Source organism: Ictidomys tridecemlineatus, chromosome 10 (genome assembly GCF_052094955.1).
Source record: "Ictidomys tridecemlineatus isolate mIctTri1 chromosome 10, mIctTri1.hap1, whole genome shotgun sequence".
Lineage (NCBI taxonomy): Eukaryota > Metazoa > Chordata > Mammalia > Rodentia > Sciuridae > Ictidomys > Ictidomys tridecemlineatus.
The window spans coordinates 133645559-133667538 of NC_135486.1; the positions used below are offsets into that span (position 1 = coordinate 133645559).

A 21980-nucleotide genomic window follows, 5' to 3' on the forward strand; every position below is an offset into this window, starting at 1 on the left:
TTCTGGCACTCTAGGTCCATTTCTGGGGACACCACTATAAACAGGGGTAGAATACTTCAGACATTATTAACTGTCCAAAGAGTGCTAACCCTTTGCTAGTGACTATGAAATAAAAAGTAAAATAATCATGCCCAAATGCAAGTAAGGTAAGGGTCAGCAATGGCAATAAGAAGGCCGGATGTGGGAGCGCACACTTGTAATCCCAGGACTGGGAAGGCTAAGGCAGGATGACCAAAAGTTCAAGGTCAGCCTCAGAAACTTAGTGAGACCCTGTATTAAAATAGAAACAAAAGGTCTAGAGATGTGGCTCAGGGGTTAAGCACCCTTTGATTTAATCCCCAGTACCAAGGAGAAAAATGAAAGAAAGAAAAAAAAAAAAGAAGGAAAGAAAGAAGTGAAGGAGTGGCAATACGAAGAGAATATTACTATGTGTATTTCCTGCAGGCAGCAAAATTGGTTCTTCCATTAATACAAGAGTTGCATGAAATCTTGTATATTTCTAATTCCAAAAAGATTTTCTTTCTGGACGGGGTCAGAAATCACTAGGCCAAAGGGAGCTAGCTCCTTTGGATGTTGACTTGCTGCCTGAACTTTGAAGCCCTGTGATTTATTATCTTGAATGGGGTTGGGCAAGATGAGGGCAGACTGAGAAGGGAATCTTGGTTCTCTCTGTGCCTGTCTTCTTGAGTTTGTAAGGTGGCATATAATCAAGGAACTCTCCAGTAACAAAATCCTGTGGATGGTCAACAACTTCGAAAGGTATGAAAACTATTGTGGCTACTAAGTAACACATACCTTAACTCTAGGTTTAAAAATATTCTGTTACAACTAACATAAACATGCAACCTTTAAAAAACAATATGTAACCTTTTCACATTCAGCTCACTACTAAACTGTTTTTAGGATCCCATCTTGTGGTTGTATACAATGTAGAGTTTCACCAGTACTGCTACAATTTTTGCATAGTACTATTTTAGCCCTGTTTTTGCCTCCTCAACCAAACCCTGGCTCCTTGAGGTCAGGAACAAAACCACAGAATTCTATCAATATACCTACAGCAGGTGGCACAAAGATGGACTCTAGTTATTTGTAGCTGAAAATCAAATCAACAAATATTTGGCGGTTGAGGGTGTAGCTCATGGTTAGATTGCTTGCCTAGCACGCACCAGGTCATGGGTTCGATTTTCAGCATTCCAACACATAAAGAAACTAAAGAGAAGGCCTAGTTCACAGTGGTGCCAATAAACATATTAAAAAAAAAATCTACTCCTTATAATGGTAGCTCTTAAAATCCCAACAGAATCACTTGGGAATTTTGGTGAACTAAAACTAGAGTATCTTAGGAGCAAGGCAGAAGAAAGGGGAGCAAGGCAAAGGAATGCATAATTATCCTTTGCTGTCCTAGGAGACTGGTTCTGGGATGCCCATAGATACCAAGATCTGTGGACACTCAAGTCCCTTTTATAAAATGGCATCGTATTTGCAAATAACCTATGCACATCCTGTATACTGTATTTTTTTCACATCCTGTATACTGTATTTTTTTGATACTGGGGATTGAACCCAGGGCCCTTTAAACACTGAACAGCATCTCCAGCCCTATTTTATATTTTATTTGGAGATAGGGTCTTTTTTTTTTTTTTTTGAGAGAGAGAGAGAGAGAGAGAGAGAGAATTTTAATATTTATTTTTCAGTTCTCAGCTTTGTTTGTATGTGGTGCTGAGGATTGAACCCGGGCCGCAGGCATGCCAGGCGAGCGTGCTGCCGCTTGAGCCACATCCCCAGCCCTAGAGATAGGGTCTTGCTAAGTTGCTTAGGGCCTCGCTAAGTTGCTAAGGTTGTCTCTGAACTCTTGATCCACCTGCCTCAGCCTCCCAAACTGCTCGGATTACAAGTATGTGCCACTGTGCCCGGCTGTTTTGCTGTATTTTTTTTTTAAAGTTATACATGGACACAATATCTTTATTTTGTTCATTTATTTTTATGTGGTGCTGAGGTTCGAACCCAGTGCCTCACATATGCTAGGTAAGTGCTCTGCCATTGAGCCACAACCCCAGGGCTATACTGTATTCTTTAGGGAAAAACAAACATATATACATGCTGAGTACAAATATAACCACCATAAGCCTAACTACACTGATGCATGAACAATGTAAGAGACAGACAATGCTTCCAAGGGGCACTGGAAAGAAATTACAGATCTATGAAATGCAAGGGGCTACGGCAGGATCTGCCTGCACATCACTTCATTCACAGGGATTCAGCACAGTGCTTGGCATATGGCAAATTCAAGTTTTACTTTTTGGAACTTTCTGAAATTTTATTTTTCTGATTTTTTTTTTTTTAAACTAGGAATTGAACTCAGGGGCACTTGACCACTAAGCTACATCCCCAACCCTATTTTTTTTTTTCCTCAAAATTTTTTGATCTATGGTTGGCTGAATCCGTGGAGGTAGAATCCATGGAGGTAGAATCCATGGTTATGGAGGGTTGATCATTTCATTTCACTGTATTGGGGATTAAACACAGGGACTTGTTCACCACTGGGCTACATCACAACCCCTCCCCCTCTTTTTAAAAATTTTTTTCTTTTTTTGAAGTTGTAGATGGACAGCATGCCTTTATTTTATTTATTTTTAAGTGGTGCTTAGGATCAAACCCAGTGCCTCGCACGTGCAAGGCAAGCGCTCTGCCACTGAGTTATAGCCCCAGCTCCCCAAGCACTTTTTGAACTTTATTTTGAGATAGGATCTTTCTCAGTTGTCCAAGTGGATCTTCAGCTTGCAACACTCCTGTCTCACCTGACCAAGCAGCTGGGATTACAGGCATGCGCCACTTTGCCTGATTATACATTTTAAACAAGTCCTTCTGGAGATTATTATAGGCATTACAGTTTGGATATTAGAGAGCTGTTTCAAAGAACCACTTATAAGCTTACATGTTTCTGACAAGATATGAACAAAATAAAGTTTGAATAACACTTCCAATGTCTCTCCTTGCTAATCACTTCTCTCTCTTCTTCCTGGAGCATCCTCCCAAAACAACATTCCCAGGAAGCCCTTACTGTGTGCAAAATCTTCCCTACTACAGGAAATAAAAACTCATAGTTGTAAGCTGGTTATTGAAGAATCTTTATGGTCAGCTAGCAATCAACATAAGTTTTCAAATTTTGGTTCTGGGGATTGAACCAAGGACTTTGAGCATGTGAAGCACGTACTCTATACCTGCAGCTCCAATCAATATAACTCTTCAACTGAACAGCACAACTCTGGAGCCAAAAAGCTGAGTTAAATATGCCAGCTCAAAGAGCCCACAGGATGGGAGAAATCTTTGCTAGCTACTCTTCTGATAGGGTATTAACATCTAGAATATATAAAGAGCTCATCTCCCAATCAAATAATCTAATTAATAAATATGGAAATGAATTAAACAGACACTTCTTAAAGAAAAGAGATACAAATGGCTAACAAATACATGAAAAAAAATGTTCAACATCATTTGCAATTAGGAAAGTGCAAATCAAAACTACACTTAGGGGCTGGGGTTGTAGTTCAGTGGTAGAGTGTTCACCTCACATGTGGAGGGCACTGGGTTCCATCCTTAGCACCACATAAAAAATAAAGGCATTGTGTACATCTACAACTGAAAAAATATTTAAAAAAACTACACTGAGATTTTATCTGAACCAGTCAGAATGGCAGTCATCAAGAATACAAATAATAAAAAATGCTAGAGAGGATGTGGACAAAAAGAAACACTTTTACACTGTTGGTAGACTGTAAATTAGTACAATTGCTATGGAAATCAGTATGGAGGCTCCTTAAAAGACTAGGCCTGAAACCACCACATGACCCAGTTACACCACTTCTCAGTATTGACCCCAAAGAATTAAAGTCATCTTACTACTGTGATACATGCACACCCATGTTTATAGCAGCACAATTTACAATAGCCAAACTATGGAACCAACCCAGGTGTCCATCAATGGATGAATAGAATAAAGAAAATGTGGAATATAAGCTAGCATAGTGCCGCAGGCTTGTAATCCTAGCAGCTTAGGAGGCTGAGGATTACAAATTCAAAGCCAGTCTCAGCAACTTAGTGAGACTCTGTCTCTTAAAACAAACAAACAAACAAAACTGGGGATGTGGCTCAGTGGTTAAGCAATCCTGGGTTCAATGCCTAGTACCAATTCCTGCCCCAAAATGTAGTATATACACACAGTGGAGTTTTATTCAGCCATTTAAAAAAAATGAAATGGCATTTACAGGAAAATGGATGGAAATAGAAACCATCACATTATAGGAACCAAGTCAAACCAGAAGATTAAGGGTCCTATGTTTTCTCTCATATACAGAAGCTGGAGAGGAAAAAGGAAAACAAAGGTGGGGGTAGATCTCCTAAAAATCAAAGAGAGATTAGTAAAAGAAAGGGACCTAGGGGTGGAAGATGGGGAGGGAGAAGGAAATGCTGGAAAGTGATATTGGCCAAATTATATTGCTATTATGTGCCTGTACGAATATGTACAACTATAATGCACCAATAAAAATTGTGGGAAAAAAGTCCTGGCTTAACCAATTATTAGATGTATGATGTATGACTGGAAGCAAATCACTTCACCTCTTCTATCTCATATGCCTCATCTATAAAATGGGGATATTAATGGTACCTGCATGAAGGGGCTGTGAAAAGGATTAAAATGATCAATATATGCACAGCACTCAGAATAGTACCTGGCATATAAAAGTGTCATGTGAGTGTTAGTTATTACTATTACTGTAATTATCCTTTACTACTTCCCTGTTCACACATTGCACTGTGGGCCCACCTATTAATTCCTGCTTCTTGGGCATTTCTCTGTACTTTCATGTTCTTCCCAGGATCTGTAACACAGCTCCACACCATGTCTGGGGTCAAAGGTATCCGATAATAAAACCTAAATGAAGTCTTTAATGACTAACTCCTCCAATATCCAAATTAATCTTTCCTGCCTCTAAGCATTAGTGAAAATTTGTGTGTGTGTGTGTGTGTGTGTGTGTGTGTGTGTGAGAGAGAGAGAGAGAGAGAGAGAGAGAGAGAGAGAGAGAGAGAGAGACCTCTCTCATCTCTTGGACTATAATTTCCCTAGAAGGGTGGTAAAATCTAAACAGTGTGCTTTCAGGAGTGAGATCTATCTGGATTCCAAATCTGGTCACCATTTATTCTCCCTGAGCCTCATCTCCCATTTATCAGTTCAGGATAACATCAATTTTGAAAGTCGTTGGTAAGATTAGATGTCAAGTTGTACCCAAGATATTTAAAAGGGCACAAGCATCCTGGATAAGTAGTTTTTCTAAACAAGTTTACTAAAATGCCAAGAGAAACAAAGCACAGCAGTCAGGACACATGCAGGCTGGCTATTTACAAAACAGCAGTGACAAGAAGAAAAATCTCATTGGCACGTGCAGTCTGCACATGCTCTGGATTGTGCCTGAGGATGAGAGCAAATCTTCTTCGTATTGGCCTTACAGGGAGTGACGTTAGGGCCACCCAAAGGACCGACCAATGGGCTTTGGCGGGCAGGACCCAACGGCGACAGTTGAGGGCATGATAGCTTTTGGCTCCCACTTTCTCTTTTCCACCAAAGTTGGGGGCTGTTTCTTAACCCGCCAAAGATCCCCAATTAGACAACAACCGGACTCATTTGTGCCTTCTTTCTCCCCTCTACCTTTAAAAAAAAAATTTTTTTTTAGAGGAAACTGCCTTTTGCACAAGTTCAGATTTCTGAGTCGTGAGGCTGGGGAACCAGGAGCTAGCCCAGGTCCAGTATGACTCTGGGGTTTCATTTTCTCCCTTCTGGCACTTAGGTTACTCAATTTTAAAAGAGGGAAACACCTCTCCGTGTCGGGCAGTAAAGTGCCTGGCAACCAGTCCCGTCTAGCGGGCGGTCACAGGCTGTGGCCCGCGCTGCTGGCGGCCAGGCGTGCAGAGGAGTGGAGGCGACGCCCCCGTCCTCTTGCCCGCGGAGCCCCTGGACCCCGTCCCCGAGGGGACGCAGGTGAGGCCCAGTGACCCGCGTGCCCACGGACGAGATGAGAAAGTGGGCCAAGCGGGGGTCTGCAGCCCGGTAGCCAGAACACAGGCTGCCGGGGGGCCCGGCCTGGGTGAGGAAAGGCCCGCGTGCCTCTTCCCACCCACCAGGGCTGCTCGGCCGACGAGGTCCCGGTCCATCCTCCACACCACGCCCCGAAGACCAGCACCCGGCCGCCCCCTCGCTGTTCCCCGCGCTGCGGCAGCTTACCATTCTATTCGCCCCGGGACCGACCAGGCCATCGCCCCCCGCACGGACCCCCGCGGAAACGGAGGAGGAGCTGGACCGCTTCACTTCCGGAAGTAACCGAGGACCGACTGCGGAGGGTACCCCTGGCCCGCGACCATAGAGGAGAGGCCGCACTCATTTCCCAGCCCCCTCAACCCCGCGACCTCCCCGCTGCCTAGAGCGGCCACTCCCGGGTGAGGACGTGGACGCATGCGTACTCCTGCCAACCCCGCCCCTTCCTCTTCACTGACCGACCTCGGGCCAGGGCAGAGTTACAACCCGAGTGGGAGGGAGGGTGTGTGCCTGTGACTAACTTCTCCTTTAGGGCTGCTGTTTCCGTGTAGTGAGGAAACAGCCTTGCTCAGAAATTAGAGTAGTATTAGAAGACCGCTATATACTGTTCCCAATAATTTTTGCCTTCACATTTTATGCAGAAAAACCACAGGACGTATTTGACTCATTATGTATGTATGTATGTGTGTATTTTTTTTGGTACTGGGGATCCAACGGAGGAGCGCTTTACCACTGAGCCCTTTTCATTTCTTAATTTTTTAGATTCTCACTAAGTTGCTAAGGCTGGCCTGGAACTTTCCATCCTCCCGTTCTCAGCCTCCTGAGCTGCCCGAGCTATAGACGCGCACCACCACGTCTGGCAATTTTGAGAATATTTGGAATTAAAATGGCCTGGGTTGGGGATGTGTCTCAGAACTCATGCTGATTATCTGTTTTAAAACACGTAGAGATTATTAAATTGCTGTTTTGAGATGACATCCCTCCCCGATATGAAATTGGTAAAGAGTTAAAGGATCAGTAATGTTATGTGCTAGTGCAAGGGAGGTGTGAACTGAGTTTCTAGAGGATAATCTGGGAGTAGGAATGCAGTAAACGATTTATACAGTACTTCACTATTAACAGGCTTTCTCACTAATTATCCTCAATACAGTTTCCCCTGGAAATTGAGGTTTAGGAATGGGCGAATGCTCTAGACCTAATAAAGATGCCGTGATAACGTTTGAAAACAGGTATAAACAACTTCATAGTAGGTTTTTATGAAACCTGGGAGAATTCATTCACTCAAACCATGTTTATTGGATGCAATGACTAGGCTTTGGGGGATCAACAGCAACCTCAAACCAAGAAACAGGGTAAGCTCACTTCTCTGTGGCTAGTATAACAAATAAAGGTCTTTGCTTTCTCTGAGACCTCTGTGTAAACCACACTACCCATTCGCGGTCATTCTCTATTGCAGTACTCTGCGTTTTCTTCATAGCGATTATCTTAGGTTTAACAAATGACAAGTTTTTTTTAAAAAAAATTTAATTTAGTATTTTGTTTTAGTTGTAGTTGGACACAATACCTTTATTTATTTATTTTTAAATTTTTACGTGGTGCTGAGAATCGAACCCAGGTGAGCGCTCTACGGTTGAGCCACAACCTTAGCCCCCACAAATGGCAAGTTTGATTTCTGCTTTACCTCTTCCTTCGAACCCCAAGTTTAATGGGGACAAGGACCATACTTTCCTGTTCATCATCATATTCCCCATGCCCTTCAGGATGGCATATAATAGGAACCCAATAAATATATGTCTATATATTATCATTATTATTATGATTATTTTGGTACCCGAGATTGAACTGGGGGACACTCCGACCACTGATTCACATCCCCAACCCTGTTTTGTATTTTATTTAGAGATAGAGTCTCACGGAGTTGCTCAGCACTTTCCTTTACTACGGCTGGACTTGAACTTGCAATTTGAACTTGCGATCCTCCTGCCTTAGCCTCCCGAGCCGCAGGGATGGCAGACGTGCTCCACTGTGCCTGGCCGGTAAATATTGGTTGATCAACTAGAATTTAAGACCTGACTCTCGCAAAGCCCAGGCCTCCACGGAGGAGGCCACGCCCCCACTCTTTCCCCAGAGGACCTCCCCTGGCCACGCCCCTGACGTGACGCAGACGCTGACGCAAGCGCAGCAGGCGCGCGCTGTTTCCGGAAGTCGCCGCCACCGTGTGTTCTGTTGCTGCTGCCGCTGCCTCGGCTACCGCCGCCGTCTCTGCGGAACTCTGCGAGTAGAACGGCTGAGCCGCGGCCCGGGAGGGGCCAGGGTTCCGGCCACTCTACAGAATGGAGATAATCAGGAGCAGTGCGTGTCCGCCGTGCACTACCCGCGTGCCCACGCTCACCCTCACCCAGCCTGCTAGGCCCTGACTGCGGCCAGCTTGTTTGGCTGGGCTCGGGGCTGAGTCAGTCAACCCCTCAGGCTCTGCCCCCGTTAAGCCTGTGCGCTTCTTGGGGCCTTATCCCTGTGCGGAAGATGCACTCCTGTGTCCCTTGCCTTGCTCTGCTCGGCCACCCCCTGGGGCCCTGTCTTTCTCCGCCTCCTGCACCCTTCCAGACTTTTCTCCCTCAGGCCCAACTACCCCTCGGGGAGTTGACCCCGCGTGCCCCATGCACCCCTGGGGCACTAGATGATGTCCTGTCCTAGCGCACCTCTGGGACTTGTCCCCATCCAGCTCGCAGCCTCGTACATACCAGGGCACTTTTTCCTTTTCCACTTAGGGGTCTGTGGGCAGGAAGCCAGGCCATCGGGTTCTGAGCCTTTTCTCGGTTTCTCCGCAGATTTTAAGAGTAATCTTCAGAAAGTGTACCAGGCCATAGAGGAGGCGGACTTCTTTGCCATCGATGGGGAGTTTTCAGGTATCCCTCCCTTGAAAACTTGGGGCTCAGGGTCCTTCAGCCGTTCCCACCAGCCTGGGGCTCCCTAATTTCTGATGCCTGCTTGCTAGCTGCGCCTGGCTCTTGGTAGCTTTGGGAGGGTTGCAGAAGTCTCAGTGTTGCACCTTGAACGTTTCAAAAGCATTGAACAGTTGTAGTGGTTTTGTGATGGTAGACTGTGAGGGTTGCAGACTGAACAGAGATTATGGTGTCGGTGCTACTTAAAACACTTTGGTGCATACATAGTAGAAAGCTTGAAGATTAGGGTCAGGCTTTTTGTGTGTGGTAAATGTGCACAAAATAAAATTTACCATTTTAACTTTTTAAAGTGTTTTACTGTTAAGTGACATTGAGTACATTCTCATTTCTCTGCAGCCATCACCATTCACCTCTGGAATATTTTCATCTTCCCAAACTTACACTCCGTACACATCGAAATCTCCTTTTCTCATTTTCCCTGCCATTTGACAACCACTATTTACTTCTATAAATCTGACTAGTTTAGACACAGTCATACAATATTTAGACACAGTCATACAATATTTGTCCTTTAGTGACTGTCCAGGGCCAGGCTTTTGCAGATAAAAGGATATTCTTTTATATATTCGTAGAAGTGTTCATTGCCTATATATAAAGGTGTGTTTGTGTAATACTTCACCAACACTTAAAAAAAATTTTTTTTGTAGTTTAGATGGACAGAATGCCTTTATTTGTTTATTTTTATGTGGTGCTGAGGCTTGAACCCAATGCCTCTCGCAAACTAGGCAAGCGATTTAGCCCCACCTCTTCACCAACACTTTTTATAGTTGCCGTGTTTTATTATTTTGGGGGTGGCAGATACTTATTTTTAAGTTGTTTATGTCCAAAGAGTTTTATCCTTTTGGTATAAATACCCATTTTTGCTGCTTAGTTTACATGTTTAAAAACCTATAGCTCTTTCTAAAGGAATCCATGAAGAGGTAACCATGATCCTTAGTGTGAATTTTTTAGTTGGAGTCAATATGCTCAAAGTTTCCGCCAGAAATAACTTTATCTTGACCCTGAAAATGCCTTTGTTGTGTAGATGTTACTCCAAACTCTGTTGACCAGTACTGGTCCTCTGAAATCTTCTAGTCCTGAATGCTTAAGATTTGTTGTTGATGTCTGATATGTGTTAATCCTTTACAAAGCAGCAAAACTTATTCAAACATAGACTGGTTTTTTTTTTTTATGCTTACTGTATTTTGAAATCCATTTTAGAACTGCCTTTTCACAAATTGAAACTTATATCTCAATTTTTTTTTTTTTTAAATAATATTGGGTATTGAACCCAGGGCCTTCTGCATGCTCAGCAAGTGCTCCAGCACTGAGTTGCATCCCTAGTCTGAAACATTTATGTTTCTTAAGTTTATTGTTACATAATTTGGCTTGGTGGACAATCAAATAAATGCTATCTTTCTTTCTATTGGTGCTAAGAATCAAACCCAGGCCTTGTGCATGCTAAATAAGAGGTCTTATCACTGAGTTACACCAGTAACTCCAAATTAAAGTTAATTTTGAAAAAGTAAGGTATAGAGCACTTCCAATTAATCTTGGTTCATAAGAATATGAAAGTACAGGGCTGGGGCCTTTTGTGAGGCACTGGGTTCAATCCTTAGCACTGCATAAAAATAAATAAAATAAATGCATACTGTCCACAACTACTGAAAAAAAAATGAAATTACAGAGGCATTGAATTGTTGACTTTTTATTTTGAGCACTGGGACTCTAATCCAGGGTGCTAGGGTGCTTTATCACTAAGCAGTATCCCCAATTTTCTTTTATTTATTTATTTTCTGTTTCATTTCATTTTTAAAAATTTATTTGTTGTCAATGAACATTTTATTTATCTATATGCGGTGCTGAGAATCGAATTTAGCCTCACACATGCTAAGCAAGTATTCCAACAATGAGCTACAACCCCAGCCACTCTCTTTTATTTTTTATTTTGAGACGAGGACTTGCTAAGTTGCTGAGGGTGTCACTAACTAAGTTTGAGGCTGAACTCAAACTTGTGATCCTCCTCCCTTTGCCTTTCTAGTTGCTGGGATTACAGGTATGTACCCCTGCCCCTGATTTCACTAATTTAAAAAAAAAATTTTAGTTGTAGATGGATGCAATACCTTTATTTTATTTATTTGTCTTTATGTGGTGCTGAGGATCAAACCCACTGCCTCACACATGCTAGGCGAGTGCTCTACCACTGAGCCACAACCCCAGCCCCTTCACTGATACTTTTATACTAGCATTTATTAAAATAAAAACTTATTTCTTAAAATCTAGGAATCAGGGCTGGGAATGTGGCTCAAGCGGTATCGCGCTCGCCTGGCATGCGTGCGGCCAGGGTTCGATCCTCAGCACCACATACAAACAAAGATGTTGTGTCCGCCGAAAACTAAAAAAAAAATAAATATTAAAATTCTCTCTCTCTCTCTCTCTCTCTCTCTCTCTCTCTCTCTCTCTCTCAAAAAAAAAAAAAAAAATCTAGGAATCAGCGATGGACCTTCAGTCACCGCATTAACAAATGGTTTTGATACTCCAGAAGAGAGGTATCAGAAGCTTAAAAAGGCAAGTAGATAGGCTGGAGAATCTCTCTCTTTCCTGTGTGGATCCTCCATCTGTTGAATTATAAAGGAATATAGTCATTAAATCTGCATATCAAAGTTTTCTAAATGTAGCACTTTTTCTCAGCTCCAGTCACATATTGATATTTTAAGGATGTTTAAAGCAACAGCAAAAATAATTGTTTGCTGGAAAACATTTTGGGGAAGGATTAGTATTTGCCAATTTGATTTATAGGAATTATGATGTGGTTATTCTAATAATCTGGAAATAGGCCTAATGTTACTCTGGATGACGGATGATAAGTGCTTAATTGGGGAAAAATTAAGTGTATATAAACTTAAAATGCTTCTGATACATAGTTTGTATAATCTGTTCTAATTGGAAGTATTTTGCCAAAGTCTAATTGTTTGATTCAGAAAGCCAGGCTTTTGAGAGTATTATTGCTCATGTCAAATATGTAGCCGTAATGTGACAGATGTTTTATTTCCCTTTTCCAGCATTCCATGGACTTTTTGCTGTTTCAGTTTGGCCTTTGCACTTTTAAGTATGACTACACAGACTCAAAGTAGGTTGTTTTAACAAGTAGTGGGAATTCTTTTGTGTGGCATAAGGTCACCCCCTAAGCCTCGTTTTGTTTTGTTTTTTTCCCCAGGTATGTGACGAAGTCATTTAACTTCTATGTTTTCCCAAAACCCTTCAGTAGATCCTCACCAGATGTAAAATTTGTTTGTCAGGTTAGTAGCTTAAGAGTTTTTCCTTTTATGATTTGCTTATATGGCATTGTGGAAAAGTGGAATCAGAATTCTATTTAAAATTTGATTCTGTTAACTTTGGTCTTTCACAGAATATTTCCCCTCTCTGACCCTCAGTTTTAGGTTTGTAAATTAACAGCACCATTATTTCCCCTCTGTGCTTCAGAATGAATTAAGGAATAAGATGCAAAGACAGGCAGATGAAAATCAGAATGTGAACTTTGTTATTAATAAAGCTGAATTTGAGATCATAGCTTTGTACTGTGACTCCATTTGGGATTTTTTACTGTTTTCTCCTTGAATTGAAAGTACATATGAGGGGGCTGGGGATGTGGCTCAAGCGGTAGCGCACTCGCCTGGCATGCGTGCGGCCCGGGTTCGATCCTCAGCACCACATACAAACAAAGATATTGTGTCCGCCAAAAACTAACTAACTAAATAAATAAATTCTCTCTCTCTCTCTCTCACTCTCTCTCTTTAAAAAAAAAAGAAAGTACATATGAGGTCTTACTTACTTTTCCCTATCTCACTCTCTGTATCTTTTAATTTTTATTTATATTTTTTTAAGAGAGAGAGAATTTTAATATTTATTTTTTAGTTTTCAGCAGACACAACATTTTTGTTTGTATGTGGTGCTGAGGATCGAATCTGGGCCGCACGCATGCCAGGCTAGCGCGCTACCGCTTGAGCCACATCCCCAGCCCTCTCTCTCTGTATCTTTTTAGAAGTTAGAGCTTTATTTTCTGGAAGATCAATATGTGTATGGCCTATCTAAAACCAGAAGCCCAGAGGAGACTAAGCTACTTGTGCTCAGGCTCTCTTCCCAAGCTCACCAGTTAGGAAAAAGAAGGTAGAAAAAGACTACTGTTTCCTCTTGAGGAGGAGAGGACTTATTTTTATGGGTCAAGGTAAGGATGTAAGGAGGCTTCACCTTGGAGTAGTCCCTTGAGGATCAGGGTAGCTAACCTGGAAGACACTTTGTGAATAACAGTCACCCCCTTCTGCCTTCTTGATTATCTGTTGTCATGGATAAGGGAAGTGTGTAGTTGAGAGAAATGCGATTCTTCCATTTTATCTTGCCTCTTGAATTCTCTTCCCATAGCAACATTAGTTCATTTGAGTCTTGCTATCTTCCCCTTCATTGGCATGGAGTGGTAAAGTAATTGCGAAGGTCTGGAGGGTAGACTTCTGAGCATCTTCTTCCTGAAATAAACTAATGAAATCAAGAGTTGATTGCTGGGGGCAAAAGAGAAAGAGTTAAGGTAACTTAGATCTTGTAGCCAGTTTCCTAAAATTGTGAAGTAAACCATATTTCCTTTTTCCTGCAGTCAGTTAACAGCTGTTTATTAATCTGCTCAGTATAGAATATTTAATTAAACAGTGTAGATGTTTACTGAGAGAAAATAGGCTCCGTTTGGAAAGGTGTGTGGATATAGTTTTCTATCATTACCACAGTAGAGAATTACTTAAAATTCTGTGAGTCCCATGGCTTTGGCCAGGGGCCAATCAAAGAAAAGCAGAGGGTGGTAGTGAGACACCTTAGGGATGGTGCTTTATACTAACAGAGCAACACAAGTACAGTTATTCTGGGAAATGTTTTGGACACAGAACAGTGGAGCTCCACCTTCTGCACAAGCCACGGGGCGGCAACATCTGGTGTGCTTAACAGTTCTTGTTTCTAACTACTCCTTAAACAGAAAGATAATATTCTTGAAGATAGTCCAGAGGTTGATGTTGAAAATGGACAAAGGAGTTAGAAGTGCTGGATTTCTCTAGTCTGCAAGAGCAAAGGGACAATCTCAGGAAAGTTTTAGACATTGTGATAGATGCCTCCAATTGTCTTCCAGTAGCTATGCCTGTCTTGAGTCTTGCATAAACTTGTGAATTCTATCGGTAAGATAAATGTGTTTTTGGATTTCCATTTGTCCCTGATTTAAAGTGGTTTTTCTTTTCTTTTTTCCCCCACATTTAAAAAATTGGTGCATTATAATTGTACATAGTGATTTTTATTTTGTATAAAATTCTGTGATTACAGCAGAGTTGTATGTTACTGGGAGTTAGGCTCTGGAGTTGGTGAGCAGATAAAGATTATGTCAGAATCACTCAAAGAGCTCTTCACACCCTTAAAGCATAGAGGATTTGAGGGTAAAACAACTTACTGTATTCTTTGAAAAATAAGTATCTGTACACATACAGTGACATGCTCATGAGTCTCGCAGAATGTGAAAGAAGGGGATCCCACAGCCGCACACACCCAGAGGAGTTCAAATGTGGAGTGCAGTGGCAGACGGAATGGCATGGCATTTATGTCACTTCTGTCTCCTCCTCCATTTTCTTCTCTTCCTTTTTTTCTGGCCGAACATACATAGTTGAATTTGTGCAAGATAATACGTGCATGGTTGTGAAAAATTGCAATAAAACCACTGTATGTAGAGTATGTCCTTTTTTAAGTCCTTTTTTCAACATCTCTTCCTTTCCATTTTACTCCTTGTTTTCTAGCTTTTATGTACATATATACGTATACCCATGTCTACACACACACCCCCAATATAATAAAATACTAATATTTGCATTTTATATAACTTGCATTTCCCTTCAACAGAATGTCTTTATGTTTTATGGTATGGATATGTGTAATTTAATCATTTCCTTTATCAGAATTTAGAGAATATCAGCATATGTGTGTAGCATATTTTTTGTATATGTAGGAATTTTTCTTTTTTTTTTTTAAATAAAGCTCATTTTATTATTTTTATTTAATAACAGGGTCAAATGGTGGTTCCATTACTAGTTTTTTGTTTTGTTTTTTGAGAGAGAGGTAGAGAGAGAGAGAGAGAGAGAATTTTAATATTTATTTTTTAGTTTTCGGCAGACACAATATCTTTGTATGTGGTGCTGAGGATCGAACCTGGGCCGCATGCATGCCAGGCGAGTGCGCTACTGCTTGAGCCACATCCCCAGCCCCCTATATGTAGGAATTTTTCTATAGAATAGATTTCCTAAGAGTTGTGAAGTCATAGGACATTTGCATTTAAAATTTTGATAGATGCCTCAAATTGCCCACTAAATAGCTACACTCATCTCTTAAATCTTGAAAAAGGTACATTTAATATAAATCTAAGATAGGAGATGGTAAGTCACAAATAGTTTTTTTAGAAAAAGTTGTAAAACATACGTGATAAAATTTACCATATTCTCTTTTTTGTCATTATTGTTTTTTCCAACTCATGTAAGGGATGTGATTGGTAAAGTACAATTTCATTGTAAAACATTAATGCATTCAGGGTAGTTCTCCTTAAGAGACATTTGTCCTTTTAGCAAAGGATGGGGTAGGGCATCCTGATTGCTTCTCTAACCATGCACCCCTCCCACTATGAGTGGCAGCTACTTGAAATTGAATTGGTGGAATTCAGTGGTTCACAAACCTGGCCACACACTATAATCACTTGGGAACTTTTTTGTTGTTGTTGTGAGAGGTGATGCTAGTGGCAGGGTGGAGAACTAATTGACCATTCATGAGAGGACTCCCACCCATGTGACACAGTGATTGGCTCAAAGATGGACCTAGTCTGAGGCCTGAGCTAGTCAACATATTGGTGAAATGGCAGGGAGGCCACATTGGAAACAAAAAAGAAGCAAAAACACAGAAGTGTGAAAGGCACCGTGTGTTGAAATAGTAAGATGTTTCAAGAGCCGGAGACAGAGATATGTTACAGAAGGTGGCAGATGAGCAGACTGGAAGACAGGCTTAAGAGTTTATAATTAAGAATCTTAACTGGCACAGCATATGACTCATCTTTTAGGGGGAAATTAAAGCAAGAATAATTTGAAACCTAAAACTGACTTGATAAGATTTGATTTTTTTGGAAGGTAATTTTGGTATGCTACTGTAGAGAATGGATCTAAATGGGGAGAGATGAGAGCCAGAAACTGATTAGGACTTGAATGCAGTGTGTTTAGGGGCCAAATTTTGTAGCACTGGGCAGTTACAGAAAATTTCAGAAACTTAAGGGGCTGCCAAGACAATTAGACAAATGTGGTCTTGGATAAATTCTTACTTTAGCTTGTTCATAGAAGCTGGTAAGATTGATTTCAGAGGTCTTAGACCATAGATAGCTGATTCTATGGCTCTAGGCCCAAGGTGGGGCAGGACCTCCTGGTGGAAGGGTATGGCAGAGGAGGAAAGCAGCTCAAAATGTGACAGCTAGAAAGTCCATTCTAACTATTTTCAAGTGTCTGTTTCATTGGTATTAAGTACATCTATATGATTGTGCAATTGTGTGTGGGTTTTGTTTTTTTACTTTAGTTTTGTTTTGCGATAGGGTCCTGTTAAATTGCTCAGGGTTTTGCTGAGTTGCCCAGGATGGCCTCAAACTTGAGATCCTCCTGCTTCAGATTCTCTAGCTGCTGTGATTATAGGCATGTGCCTTTGCGCCTGGCTCCAAAATGTGTTGTTTTGATTGGAAAATAAATAGCTTAGAAAAAGAAATAGGCGAATTTTCAACTCTGGATTTAAGGAACTAAAGGAAAGCAGGACAGTTTGGAGTCTAGTACTGTCAGGATAGAAATGCCTTTCCATAGTCATCATTTGGTACCTCTTTCTTGAAGGCATTTTTAGGTGGACAGAATTATGAGAATACTCAGGCATGGCAAACAGAAAGGAGGTTAGTGGGCCAAGGCAAAGACTTCATGTCTTGGTTCATTCAGAGTAAAAAATAAGTGGGGATGGGGAGAATGTCATTGTTGTACCCTCAGTGGATAGAAAATGATTGCATGTGAGCCCATGTGTTGTGTGTGTTCCTTTGTGATAAGATTGTCCTTTTAGATCCTGCCATGTTTTTAAAAGGATTCGTGTTGATGTATGAAAGATACATTTGGTATTTATGTTTTAACATAAGATTTTCTAAAAAGTAAATGAAAAATTGGAAGAAAAAAATGGATTACTAGGAAATAATTAGAACGTAGATTCTGTGACAAGAGAGACTGTTGTGTTTCCTAATGGCTGAGAAAAGGAGGAAGCACACACTTCATTTTGGTGGTCCATAGGAGCAAAACAGTTCAGGCCTTGGAGAATTAAAGCTTTTCCCAGCAAATCTACCCTTGAATCATAAAGAAATGATTAATGTTAAAAACCTTGCCACTTCTCTAAAGTGAGTACTGTGATGAGCTCAGTGGGCTGTTTGGTACAATGCCCTTCAGTCCATCTATACAGAGGCTGTAATAGCCAAGTCTGGACTAGATTAAAATGATTCAGGTTTGCAGCCTGCCAATGTTCTAACTTCACATGAGAATAAAAATTGAGTCACTACAATGTTGTTTTCTTCTATTCAGTCAATTTGAGTTAGAACTTAATGATTTTGCTGCATTTGTGTACCATCTGTAGTATTATTAATTTTTTAATTTAAATTTACTCGCATATTTCCACTCGATCGTAGATTTTTTTTTTAAGAAAGCCATTTCTTTTTTAAAAAATATTTATTTCTTTAGTTTTAGGTAGACACAGTATCTTTTTTTTTTTTTTTTTAGAGAGAGAGAGAGAGAGAGAGAGAGAGAGAGAGAATTTTGCAATATCCATTCTTCAGCCCTCTGCGGATACAACATCCCTGCCTGCACATGGTGCTGAGGATTGAACCCGGGCCGCACGCTGCCAGGCGAGCGCGCCACCGCCTGAGCCACATCCCCAGCCCGACACAGTATCTTTATTTCACATTTATGTGGTGTTGAGAATCGAACCCAGTGCCTCACGTGCGCTAGGTGAGCGAGCTACCACTTGAGCCACATCCCAGCCCTCAATCTTAGATTTAAAATATGTTTTCTTAGCTGGGTGTGGTGGTGCGCATCTATAATCCCAGTGGCTTGGGAGGCTGAAGACAGGAGGATTGAGAGTTCAAAGCCAGCCTCAGCAAAAAAGTGAGGTGCTAAGCAACTCAGTGAGACCCTGTCTCTGAATTAAATAGAAAATAGGGCTGGGGATGTGGCTTGGTGGTTGAGTGCCCTGAGTTCAATACCTGGTACCAAAAAAAAAAAAAAAAGTGTTCGCTTGGTAAGGCTGTTTGCCAGGAACTTTTCTGTCTTTGATCTTGAACTTTAAGACATCCAGTTAAGATTTGACGTTTTCAATATCTGATTTGGAGTGGGGATTGCTGTTTTGTAACCTGCATATATGAGCTTCCTTAGACTTCTATCTAGGGTAAGGTTGTATAAATGCATTTTATTTCTATTTATAGTCTTCTAGTCAGTGCAGCAGTCAAGAGGTCAGGAGCTTTCTGCTCACTGGGAGAATATCTGTTCATTCAGTGTATTTAAAAAAAAATCTATAAATAAAAGAGTGTTTATTTTATAAGTTATCAAGAAGAACCCAAATATTTGAAGTAAATGAACGGATCACTTGGCTGCTGTGGATGAGAAATCCACTGTCATTTGACCTTTAACATGCCACTTCCTTGCCTGCCTGTCTGCTGAGCTGTTGCTCTGCTCTTGTTGCATACGTACTCCTAACATCACCAAAATGTGTGTTTTTATGTTTCAGAGCTCCAGCATTGACTTTCTGGCAAGCCAAGGATTTGATTTTAATAAAGTTTTTCGGAATGGTAAGATTGTGACTTATCTTAAGAGTTTGTAAATGTCCAGGGAAAGTGAATCTGGATTTGCTTGGGAATTACCATTTTGTACTTTCTGTGTGCAACAAAAATTTCAAGAGTCCAGTTCACCATATATAATGTTAGAAATTTTTTCAATTTTCTTGTTATGATTTTATTTTTAAACCTAGTTAACCGTGAACTGAGCAGTAGAATAGATGCTACTTTGTGGAGGTCTAGTGAGACCTCTCAAGCTTTGATTTTATTGAGAGTCATTTATTCCACCACTATGTGACTTAGTGGCCTAACTGACCACTTGTGGGGAATGTGTCCTTATTTTCTTGCTGTGTGACAAGTGGTATAGTACTTGAAAAAGCAGCTGTATTGCTGGCTATAGTGGTGCCCATCTGTAATTTCAGTGACTTGGGAGGCTGAGGCAGGAGGATGGCAAGTTTGAGGCCAGTCTTAGCCATTTAATGAGACCCTGTCTCAAAAGGTAGAATTTGGTAGAATTTGACCCTGTTGATTGCTCTCTCTTGCCCCCAGCACTGTCCTCCGGGCCTTAGCACCCTTCGTTCTTCGGCTTGGTTCCTGCTCACTCTTGGTATTAGCTTTTTCTTGCTCACCGGCTTCTGAATAATACTTTCCCTAGTTGTTTGTAGGTTCCATGGCCTCATGGCTTCATTTTTAAAACTGATGCATTTTACATTCATAGGTGTGTGTGGCGGTGGGGATCAGATCCAGAGCCTGGCACATGCTGGCTAGAGTTCTCCCACTGAGTCACACCCCAACTTTCTAGTCTTTTAAAATTTTTTTTCCAGTACTGGGAGTTGAACCCAGGGCTCTCTACCAATGAGTTACATCCCCAGCCCTTTTTATTTTATTTTGTTTCGAGACAGGGTCTTGCTAAATTGCCCAGGCTGGCCTTGAACTTGGGATCCTTTCACCTCAGCCTCCTGAGTCACTGGGATTAAGGCATGCGCTACAGTACCTGGTGGGTTCTCTCCACTCTTAAAATCTAGAACCACCTCTCAGTTTGGTTTTGTCTTGTCGTACCTTTAGAATTTTTAATATTGGTTGTTACTTATTTTGTAGAATACCTTTAGAATTTTTAATATTGGTGGTTACGTGTTTTGTAGAATGCCCATCTATTTGGACTTGTCTGAGTTTTCTTATATCTATCCAAATGCATTAATTCATTTTTGGTAGGAGTACATTGTATGTGTTCTCAGTGCCCTGTTATCAGGTGGCTCCTGATGACAATTGGTCTCACTCTTGGTGAGGTTAGCTTGGATCACCTTTCTTGCCAGTTAGTTTTACCATCCATCAGTGATTCTTGCTTCAGACAATTATTATTTTTGGTAAATGGTGTTTTTCTAATTCCATCATTCTTTTTTTTTTTTTTTTAAGAGAGAGAGAATTTTTTTTTTAATATTTATTTTTTTTTAGTTTTCGGCGGACACAACATCTTTGTTTGTATGTGTGCTGAGGATCGAACTCGGGCCGCACGCATGTCAGGCGAGCGTGTTATAGCTTGAACCACATCCCCAGCCCTCCATCATTCTTTCTACAAAGTTTGTTAGCATCCCATATCTTTTTTTCTTCCTCCCCATACTGGGAGTTTAACACAGGCCCTAGCACATGCTAGGCAAGTGCTCTTTCAGTGAGCTGCATCCCCAGCCCTTTTTATTTTTATTTTGAGATAGGGTCTTTCTGGCCTTGAACTTGTGATCCTCCTGCCTTATCTCTAGGTAGCTGGGATTATAGGTGTGGGCTACTGTACCTAGCAGTACTACTTATATCCTGTTGGTAACTAAATTTATGTCACAACACCTTTTTCTTGAGCTATAGGTTTTTATATCTGCAACTCTTAATTTTATACCCTCAGATGATTTTTTAAAAATTTTATTTATTTATTGGTATGTGATGCTGAGAATCGAACCCAGTGCCTCACACATGCTAGGCAAGTGCTCTACTACTGAGCCACAATCCCAGCCCACCTCAGACGATTTTTTTATGCCCAGAAGGTAGCTTTTGATTTCTGCTTCTTGGGCTCCAAAACTCTACTTTCCCTGCTTCTTTCTAATTGCTTCACCAGATAGCTAGGTGTCAGTCTCAGTTTTGCCTTTCACTTTACCCTTCACCTGTGGTTCTTTTTTTTACCATCTCAAAAAAGCACTGTCTCCATCTACTATGCTGTTTCCATGGTCTAAGCCAGGTCACAGATGACCTGTAAATAACATCTTAGTGGAACATAGTGTACTCTCAGATGTGCATGTTGTGTTGGCTGCTTCTGTGCTGCAATGGCAGGATTGAGTATGCGACAGATTTGCCCTCCTAAGGCTTACAAGCCTGAAATATGTAATGTGTGTCCCTTTAAGATGAAGTTTGCTGATCTCAGCTCTGAGCTGTCATTTCTTGCCTGGACAGTTGCTCCTAACCAGTTTCCCTGATTTCACACTCATAGTAATTCACATGATCTTTTAAACATGAAGCAGACAATGTCTTTATTTTGCTTACATTTTCTGTTGATGTCTCTTTCTTCTTAGAATAAAAATTTCTACCAAGCTCTATAAGGACCTATATAATCTTGCTCTATCCCATCTCCATCCCCTTTTGCTCACTGTGTCCTGGCCATACTCACTTTCTAGAAAAATTCAAACCATTTTCATCCTCTGGACATTTAGGCTCATTTCCTCTGCCTGAAATACTCTTCCCCTGGCTCTTTGCATATCTGACTCATTCTCATCCTTTGGGTTTTCCCTCTCAGTGGCCTTTTTCGATAATCTGGTAAGAAATAGTTCCCTTACTACAGAGCAGGATGGATCTATCTGCTTGTTAGTTCCTCAGCGCCTGTTACAATGCTTGACATAGCATGAGTGCCAGATAAATATTTGTTAAGAATGAAGGGGCTGGGGATATAGCTCCGTTGGTAGGCTGCCTTGGGTTCAATCCCCAGCACCACAAAATAAACAAACAAACAAACAAACAAACAAATAAATAAATAAAAAGAATGAATAAATGAATGAAAGAATGAACAAACATTTCAAAA

At 41.1% G+C, this 21980-nt stretch overlaps 2 protein-coding genes across 5 annotated transcripts in view; one reads left to right on the forward strand and one right to left on the reverse strand.

The window, feature by feature from the left end:
- The window catches only part of Bfar (bifunctional apoptosis regulator), a 29037-nt gene extending 22617 nt beyond the window's left edge, over positions 1–6420 (reverse strand). Inside the window, exon 1 of the mRNA XM_005323687.5 lies at positions 6281–6420. The gene's annotated coding sequence lies outside the window, so the exon portion shown is untranslated. The remainder of the gene's footprint in view (positions 1–6280) is intronic.
- Parn (poly(A)-specific ribonuclease) overlaps positions 6354–21980 on the forward strand; it is a 144965-nt gene continuing 129338 nt past the window's right edge. The window contains exons 1-7 of one of the 4 annotated variants that reach the window (XM_040278277.2): positions 6354–6492; positions 7992–8127; positions 8920–8997; positions 11522–11601; positions 12096–12163; positions 12251–12332; positions 18880–18940. In XM_040278277.2, the coding sequence (XP_040134211.1) occupies positions 12102–12163; positions 12251–12332; positions 18880–18940 (205 nt within the window). In that variant the 5' untranslated portion in view covers positions 6354–6492; positions 7992–8127; positions 8920–8997; positions 11522–11601; positions 12096–12101. Of the gene's footprint in view, positions 6493–6967; positions 7444–7991; positions 8128–8244; positions 8444–8919; positions 8998–11521; positions 11602–12095; positions 12164–12250; positions 12333–18879; positions 18941–21980 lie in introns of those variants that run through there. The other 3 variants (XM_040278278.2, XM_078024329.1, XM_013357899.4) reach the window with 3 other exon arrangements.